Below are 9,628 nucleotides of genomic sequence, written 5' to 3'. Positions count from 1 at the left end.
TCACTGATCTTGTGTTGTTTTACTGTTCACATTACTTCACTCTGTTAAAGTGACAGTGTCGCTACGGCCCAGATGACGTCATGAACAAATCGATTTATTAAATTTGTTGGCAACAAATTTAATAAATGATTTTTGTTGATTACGGCGATTATTTGTTGCACCCCTAGCCTGTACTCCTTTAGGTGGCAGAGAATGTCTGCCACTGATGTTTCTGATAATTATGGTAATAAAACGTGCCATCACAGGTTCTTTGTATGGCTTTTAAAAACTATGTAAATGTGAAAGCTACCCGCACTGTATCAACAAAATTCAAGGTTAAATTGAAGCAGCTGTTTACAAAACTTTTTCAGATTAGAGAACATAATATCCGATTAGAGCAATGCAAAGTTAAAAAGGATAACTGTATATACAGCATGTAATGTATGCAGTCCTTTCAGTACGTGGAATAGCACAACTGAATTTGTCACATGGTTAACAAGGCAATTCAGATGAAAATGAAAACACAAGTAAGTCCAGGCTTGCCTCCAGGCATGATGCTACACGCATGTCTTATAGGGTGTCAGAGAGCTCTTTCACACACCAGTGCTGAGGTAAGACTAGAGAAGAGTCAAGTAAAATGTTTTTTCTTTGATTAGCATGGGCATAGTGACAGAAAATCTCTCAGATTGGCACACAATAACACAAAGACAGTGATGTGTTTTTCGCAGTCTGCAAAAGTAATTTAATTGCCCCCAAGAAATAAAGCTCTTATCTTAGAGGAGGTTTTGTGTTTGCATTCTGTTCTCGTGCCCCTTTTTCCACTGCAGTGAACTTGCATTGTCTGCCAACCCTGGTCTCTTTCTCACACACACACACACACACACACACACACACACACACACACACACACAAACATATACACGCACGCGCAGCTGCAGTCAGAGGGCAGAGTAGTCTTTTCATGCATGGCTCACTGTGCTTATGTAAGAGAGTACTTAAACCTGGTTACATCACATAACAGGCAGCACTGTGTCAGTGGGTCACTGTGCCACACAACCACTGAACTACATACACTATGTTGGGCCCTTCACTGGGCATGTGTGAATGGAGCATCCCCGTGTGCACTGAGGCACACATTTTGGGGCGGGTCATTCAAACCTGTGTGCACGCATGTATTTACACGTGCGTATGTTGGTTATGCCAGCTGATTGTGAAATGATGTACAATAGAAAATAGAAAAGAAATATGACTTATGTTGCCCAGTTTAAGAAATCCGAAGACAGCTTTTATTATGGAAAATGTGCCATTGCTGCGCCTAAAGAGTGCCAGTAGGGGGGCCTCTCTGTTTTCAAATTCTATTCCTTGTGTATCCTCTTCTCACCCTTTACCCCAGCTCCTGCTCTTCATACTCCCTCCCCAGCTCCGCCTTTCTGCCAGCAGAACAGCCCATCTCTGTCTCTCTCTTTTTCTCTCAGTTTCTGTTTAGTGCACACACACACACACACACACACACACACACACTCTCCCCAGGGCTTGAACGAAGGCAGGACCAACCACTCCCACTGTTCTATAGTTCCATGAAAAACACAAGAAGAGAGACACAGACAGAGAGGGGAAGAGAGCTAGGGAGGGAGGAGCATAGCTGCGCTGAAGCCGAGCCCCCTCTGTGGCTCAGAACGCAGAGTGGAGCAGACGGCAACAGCCACACAAACACACTCTTCTCTCAGTTACATGCACAGTCACACACATACCACACACCAGCACAGCCGCCGCCGCCGCCGCCACCACCACCACCACCACCACACACAGTGACGGCTGCCAAGCACTGTGGGAAGCAAGTCGTCAGGGAGAGAGCTTGAGAAGAAAGAGGGATTGCAGGGGGAAGAAAAGAAAAAAGAGTTCGGGGAGGCACCTTGTGGATCAGAAGGGATTTTCCTCTGTGTGAGTGCGCGTCTGGATAAGGCTATCTGCTTCTTCCTGAACGAGCGGAGTTTTTACCGAAGCTTTTTCTTTTTGCTCATCCTCCACGCCGGTCTCCAGCGAAATCTACCTATCTATCCCCGGAGCTTAACAAAAGAGGGAGGGAGAGAGAGAGAGTGAGAAAAAAAGCAATCACAGCTTCAGCTCCAGACCACCCTCTCTCCTCCTCCTCCTCCTCTTCCTCCTCCTCCTCCCCGTCCTCTTCCTCCTCCTCTCCTCCTCTTCTCTCTCCAGGTCCACATCCATTTGTGAGTTCATCGCTGATTTAACTGTCTTGTGAGGAAAGAGCAAAGGACAGCGTGTTATCCAGGATACAGACGAGTCCCCCTGGTGGGATCAGGGTCTCGTCTGGTGTGAGAGAGAGAGAGAGAGAGAGAGAGAGAGAGGTGGGACGAACGAGACAGGGAAACGGATACACAGGAAGAGAGAAAGAGACGGAGAGAGACAAGAGTAACAGACGGCTGAAAGCAAATTGAGGGGCATGTTCAGGGCAGCAGTGAAGAAGAAGAGTGAGTCTGATTTTTAGAGCGGCGAGTGCAAGGAACCGGCAACTGGATCCCATTTATTCCTCCCTCCTCCTCCTCCTCATCCTGTTCTTCTTCCCTCTTCTTTACCAGCTCTCCGTCCTGCTCTTCAATCTCCCCTTTTGTTTCCCATATTACCTCCTACTGTTCCTTCATTTCTTCCTTTCCTCACCCTCCAACTCCTTCTCTCCCAGCCCCTTCTTTACTGCCACTCCGGATCCTCGCCATCTCTCTTTCCAGATCCCCGGGAAAGGATGGTTTAGTGAGGCTCTCTGTGAGCTCCCAGACAAGTAGACAGACAAAAATCCCAAGTACTATCTGTCCTTCTATCTGTCCCTTCCTCTGTGCGTTTATCACACATACACCTCAGTGAGAGGGGAGCGTTCTCTCTCTCTGCATCCTCCACCCCTGGAAACGGTCGTCTGAAGGATCCAGGCCAGCCCCTTGGTGTGATCATACCCCACCTGCGAGCTTCTATCTCCAGCCTCCAGGACCTTAAATTGGATTCCAGCTACATGGGAAAACGTTTGGAGCAGCAACCAATGTACCCCCACTACACCTACTACTACCCCCACTATCTCCAGACCAAGGTAGGTTACCCCTCAAACTCAAAGGAAAGAAACGTGTTTGTGTGCTGCAAATACACATCAGTTTTTTCATTGTGGAACTCTCTCAAAACCCATCTGACAACCCTTCTTTCAATTAACACTCTATCTTTCCTCTCTGCTGCCTATTTAACTCTCCTTCCCAATCAGCATGGTCACGAGTGTTTGATTTACATCTCAACTGTGTCATGTTCCTCAATCTATGGACCAGGACCCAAAAAGGGGTCTCATCGTAGCATATCTAAAGAGTGAGATCGTGTTTTACCAAGCCGGGAAAAGAGCAAAATGTACGCACTTCAGGTCCTACGGTGAAACACCTTGAAACAGCACCGAGATAGATGCTGAAATTGCCTCGCAAGACAGCTTGCTAAATGGCACCTTGTCCCCTCTCCCCCATCTGTTTCTGAGCAGGGAGGTATTGGTGTCACCCAGCTGGGTTTTTCCTTTTCCATTCACACTGAGCACTTGACCTTCATCCTCCCCTCTCTGACCCCACCAGCTCGAAGTTCAAGTTCAGGGCATGAGGCCCACCCTTCCCTCAGCCCTTGTTTTCTCTCCTACTTTGTCCGTCTCCCGCGCCCTTCATTGGGCTTCCCCAGCTCATATTCACCCATGATAGCATGTTGTAGACATGATTGATGGAACCTGATACGCATCTCAGATCACCAAGAATACAGAAAGTTTTTTTGTCTTTGTTTTTTCAGTTTTATTCGAATTCTCTTACTCACACATTGCATGCACACACAGATCCACACACCTACACAAGATATTTCTTATATCTGAGTCCTCTACCACGAAGAAGAGGAAAATGGATCACTGAGGCCTGATCGATTGCTCCCGCATCATATCACCCAGCCCGCCATTCCCTTTGTCTGCTGTGATTCATTTGTTTTTTTCCCTTTTGTGTGATAGTAAGTGTGAGGAGTTGGCAGGTTTGGTGCAGCATTTAGTAAATGTGTACATGTCAGTAGGCAGGAGAGATGGAGAGAGAAGCAAAGATAAAAGCGTAGGCGTGGGATGCTATGAGAATAGAGTGATCACGCTGTTGGGTGGACACTGAGTGGGAAGAGCAGGTAAGACAATTATTGCTCCACTGTTAAAAATATGTTGAACCTTGAACCAAACTGCATGATGCATTTGCAGGCCAGTAGTAACACATCTAGTATGAATGTGGAGCCCTATATGCTATTATTTGAACTGAGAACACATTGGTAGTCTTAATCAAGTTTCTTTCCCCACATTCCAGTCCAAATGATTTAATACTGAGCATCTGGCCAATTTCAAATTTTTTTCTTTGGACAACTGCATAGTTCACACGACATACCTGAGATAACCCAAATAGCTCTGCATCCCCACGCTAAAAAAAATAAAATGCCAAACTGTAAAAGTCTAAATATCTCTTGTAATTTCAAAACTATTGACCCAAAAGACGGAACCCCCTAGAAACAACATCTAAAGCACAATCACAATTGCTACAATATCAAATTTGTTACATTCGGAAACACAAATATTACTCCTAATTTAAAAAGGGTTCTGAACACATTTTCACTGCTTTTTATAACACATGCGTTTCTGCCGCAAGTTGTGGATAATATTAGTTTACGACAATTACTGTACGGATGAAAGCTGATACTGATCAACTAAAAGAATGACGAAAAGGGTTGCAGTTTTGACATAATTACACTCTTAATGAAAGTTTTACTTTTTAATGAAAAGATCTATTCTATTTAGTTAAATTCACACTGCCTCAGCTAAGTCAAGTACATACTGACTGAAATGTAGGCTTTTATTGATTAGCTTAAACATTACTGGCTTATCTGTTGATCTCGGAGCTGCACACATTCACATCTGGGAGCTGTCTGATGTTTTTAAGAATGTGCTCAAGATGAACAAACAGAAGCTGGAAACTGTTTGTTAATGCACATCTGTGATTTGGTTGTAATAAACAACATCTTCAATGACGAACGCCTTTTTGCTTGCTAATCTGGAGGAGGAAATGCATGTCTGCTACTGGATAATAAAAACTGTTCTTTCTAAATTTCCTTTTAATGAAAGAAACTTCAAGGATATATATGGTAATTGTCTCTTGGCAAAATTGTTTTTCTTTTTGTAATAGATTTTTTCACTGAACAGAATTATTTCATTAAATTAAAATGAAAAAAAACAGAATTAATCTTCCTGATAAATTCAATTTTTAAACAAGTCATGCTTAGAAAAATATTGACAGCATGCTGGAAAAAAACATAAAATAATTGTGATTGTGTCATTTTTTTAAATGAACTTAAAAGGAAACCTTATTTGATATTCTTGCAATAACAAAGAAGCAGCATTTCTAATCAACCCTGTCAGTGAATCCAGGAGCATCCAATAAAATTCACTTTGTGATTTGGTTTATTGCACAAGATTTTTTGCTGCATGCGATGTATGTTAGATTGACTTCATTTGATGTGTGTCTGTCACACCATTTTATGTGTGCAGATGTCACCGTGTCACACTGCTGTCTCTTATTCTTTGATTTATCTCTATCAGTTCAAGGTCATGTAATTTCTCTGAAGTATCTGCAACAGGTATCTGGCCCAGACCACACTCCATCCACCCCCCCCCCCCCCCCCCCCCCCACCCCCACACCACACTACCCCCTCCAACAGCCCTACCTCTCTCCCTTTGCTATCAAGGTCAAATCAAATTGGATCCTACCTTTCCCAGTGTCCCCTTTTGGCTGTGCCTGCCTGTGTGTGTGTGTATGTGTTTGTGTTCGCGTATACATCCATATATGAATAAAACCTGCGTCTGTATGTCAGCTTTGGATCCGTGAAGGTACATGAGCTGGTTCATGTGTGACTGTGAAGTGAATATATTTGCTCACGTTTATGTATGTGTAAGTCTGTAAGTGAGTGTGCGTCTGCGTGTGTGTGGCCTCTGAGTGGTGACTCCCCTGGCTGACCCCTTCTCAGAGCAGCTTGCTGTCATTAAAGCTCTCCGGAGTCCCAGAAGAATAGTTGTTGTGTGTGTGTGTGTGTGTGTGTGTCAGAGGCCCCATACATGTATATGGACCTTGACAACAACCGAGTGTTTGATCTGCGTGTGTTGCTCTCTGATTTCAAATATGAGGACTGTGTGTGTGTACCCGCTTGGGTGTGTGAAATGTTTTTGGGTGTGAATGTAGGCATGCAGGTAGTTTCCAGGCTCTTTTCCTTGTGTACAATAGGCAAGAGCAGACAAAGACTTACTAGTTATATTTAAATGGTATCTTTTTAGCTCTTTCTCACACTTTTACATCTCTGTCTCTCTCTCTCTCTCTCTCTCTATTTGCTCACTGATTTGATTGTAGATGTAAATGGCCTCTTATTAATCTTGATTGAGAGTGGAGGCTCTCCTCCTGTGGAAATCAATCATGTGCTTGTACGTGTGTGTGTGTGTGTTTGCTGCCTTCGCTGCCTTACAATAGCAATCTTAAAACAGACATGCTCACTTACAAGCGCACACATGCACCACCTTCACACAAAGGCAGTTATGAAATGACTAGCTTAAACTAACAATGCTTAGCCAGATGTGTGTAAATGTGCTGCTATTAAGCTGAGAACTGCTCTTGCTCTGCCTCCATAATGGGCTATAGGTACAATTAGTGTACATTAGCAGGGGGGCAGAGAGAGACAGCATGCCCTCTTATGTGAGCCTAGTGGCCCTTAATCATGGCAGTAAGAGGGTTTTGAGGAGATCAGGGGGAGGGGTTTACCCTGAAGCGCAGCTGCGTTGTTGCGTGTTGGCATATTGTTGATGCCCGTTGTTGTTTCTCAGAGGGCAAGCATTTTCTTACATTTTGCTGGAATCCTTAAATGGAGAAAATGAAAGTGCAAAACAGCTTGTGATTGTTGCTGTGACTTTCTTAGAGTTTCCCTGTGGTTGGGGTGGAATGAGTCGGCGCATCAGATTTCACAGCAATAACAACAAAATCTGACATGTTGCCTTTTGTGATTTTTTTTTCAAGACATACATGGTTTTGACAAGGCGAATTCCTCTTGTTATACCCCAGTTACAGACATTTATTTTTATTATATTTTTTCCCCACCATAAAGCTTCTGATCTGCTGGACATTTCCTTAGACACTCATATGATACCTTCTAGTCACTCTCATTTCCCCTTATACCTTCATTCACTCCTCATTGCAAAGATGATTTGCTTGACTTTGCACCTTTGTCTCTCTCTATCTATAAATTCCCATATATAAACTTTAATCTATGCATGTGTGGTGGTACCACTGAATGCAGTAGAGCTATTCAAGTAAAAAAGAAAAAAAACAACTTTTTAGCCTCTGATGATGACTAACTGAGGATGTGAATCTTTGATGATAATCGTTAAGAGCAAGATAAGACAGAAGCTGAAAGTGTGGGGGGGGGGGAGTCACATTATCAACCAGCCGATCATTAGTTTGCTGCAGATCAGTGTGCTAATATGCTCAGTGGCACATGAGGAGCTTTAATTAGGATAATGAGAAACAGCATTCAGCTGATATCAAAGTAATGACACATGCGGACACGCCCGGACATCTAAATACAATATTCCATCCCTTCAAAAATGAGCTTTTCACAATAATTAATGAATTACTCTGTATTATTCGCTAGATAAATGTGGTCAGTGGTTGGCTTAGCTGTGATATGTAAGCATCATAAAGGCAGGAGGGAAAGAGGGACACACACAGCATGGTGATATGCATGTGTAAACACAAAGAGGACACCAAAAAAAAAACCTGATTAACCCCTACACTGAGCTATCCTCCCTCTTCTATCATTTCCTTCCTTCCTTGTTTCCTTCTAAGCTTCTGTTCCTCCTCTTGTCAAACATAAACGGCGACCATAAATTATGCATCATATATCACACACACATACAGAAACTGAAAAGTGTGTGTGTGTGTTTAGTGTGCAAAGTAAACAGAGGATATAAGGTTTATAGCACAGCATGCATTCTGCTCATGTCCTGTTTCTCCTCACACATCTGCCTGCCTGCATCAGTTGTAGTTTTACAACTGACAACATTATCATGTGCCTGTTGTTTAAGACCCGGCTTTTCTGTTTGGGTCCCAGCTCTGCTCTTGATAGCATCATATGCCAATGTAGAGACCAGAGAATAGCCTTATGTTGCCTTCTTCTAATGCCCTACCCAACACTCTCACTCCCTCCTTTCCCTGCTTTTTCTCTGCCTCTCTCTTTCTCTTTTCCTGCCTCTCTCCCACTGTGTACTGGTCTTTCTCTCTCTCTCTTTCTCTCTCTCTCTGTCCTACCATCTGTTCAGTTTACCAGGCCTGGGTAGTTTTTACTGCTTAAAAGGGACTCTCCTAACCACCCATATATGTCCATTTATTATTCTCCGTGGGCTGTTCTATTCTTGTCCCAGTACAGTAGCGGATGCTGACCAGTGCCTTGCTATGTTGAATAGGAGTGAAAAAGCTCCAGCGGGTCAGTGCATGCACGGAGGGGTGAGAGAGGCTCACCCCTGCCAGTTTTGTAATAGAAAATATGCGGAGGAGGGAGAGAGAAAGGAGGAGAGAGGAGAAAAAGGCATTTGAAGTAGAGTGAAGTATATCAAAAAGAGAACAGATGGCGGTAGCAAAAAGAAGAAAAAAGAAGAAAAAAATAAAGACAGATAGAGATCCAAAGGAAAATAAAGGGCGAGGCAATGAAGGAGACAGAAGTTGTAGGCTGGGTCAGGGAATAATGGTGCTGCTGCATTTTTAATAGTTGACCACTTTGTAGCGACCCTTGTCTAATGGATTCTCTGCCTCTTAAAAGCTCCTGTCAGAGCCCTCTACCTCAAACAGTTACTCCATGGAAATTGCTGAGGGCTCCAATAGTCCCCAACACTTCCTGAGAATATACGATGATTTAATATTGTCTGGCAGCAAACATAATTCCAGTTAGTACGCAGATGTTTTGGCAAATCCTGTTCAGGGCTAAATTTACTCACAGGAAGCAGCAACTGAAATACAGAGGGCTTAAAAAAATGTCCAAGGCTCGCAATGATATCACAGCTCTGAGATGTACAGCTCTGGCCCATCAGTGCGCCGCCTCTTAGAACACCGTGTTAAGTGCCTGACGCAGACTTTATTGGTGGAATGAAAAGGGAGAGACAAAAAGCACAACCTTTAGCTATTAACTATTTTAAGTCTGTGTTGAATACAGAGCAGAGGGTATGGCCCACTATCATGAAGCTGAGTTTCTGGATAGAAGGAGATTCTGTCCAGGTTTTTACAAATGTCAGTATCTCTGCTTTATATGAATTGTGTTGGAGTTTTGACAGTCTGTATCAAAATGATTCAGTATATGGTGTTCTAATTATTTCTCCAGAAGTTGCCTGCCCCTCTTATAAAGACTATTAGAAAAGAACATGTTATCATGTATTTTAGGGCTGTCAGCATCACGTGTAAGAAAGAGACATCATTTTTAAAAACTGGATAAAAATGGTGAGCAAATGGTAAAATAGTGGTAAAATAGGTAAAATACATGTAATTTAATGTATTGAATATAATGCCCTTCTCTCAATGTT

General features: G+C 43.1%; 1 protein-coding gene across 2 annotated transcripts in view; it reads left to right on the top strand.

Moving 5' to 3' along the window:
* The first annotated feature begins 1,663 nt into the window (after window positions 1-1,663).
* LOC119897908 (RNA-binding motif, single-stranded-interacting protein 3-like) overlaps window positions 1,664-9,628 on the top strand; it is a 132,349-nt gene continuing 124,384 nt past the window's right edge. The window contains exon 1 of one of the 2 annotated variants that reach the window (XM_038711944.1): window positions 1,664-3,073. In XM_038711944.1, the coding sequence (XP_038567872.1) occupies window positions 2,999-3,073 (75 nt within the window). In that variant the 5' untranslated portion in view covers window positions 1,664-2,998. The remainder of the gene's footprint in view (window positions 3,074-9,628) is intronic. The other variant, XM_038711943.1, reaches the window with a different exon arrangement.

Source organism: Micropterus salmoides, unplaced genomic scaffold (assembly GCF_014851395.1).
Source record: "Micropterus salmoides isolate LMB-PRFRI ecotype aquatic unplaced genomic scaffold, ASM1485139v1 Ms_hic_scaffold_11, whole genome shotgun sequence".
Lineage (NCBI taxonomy): Eukaryota > Metazoa > Chordata > Actinopteri > Centrarchiformes > Centrarchidae > Micropterus > Micropterus salmoides.
This window is presented reverse-complemented; position numbering and strand designations above follow the sequence as displayed.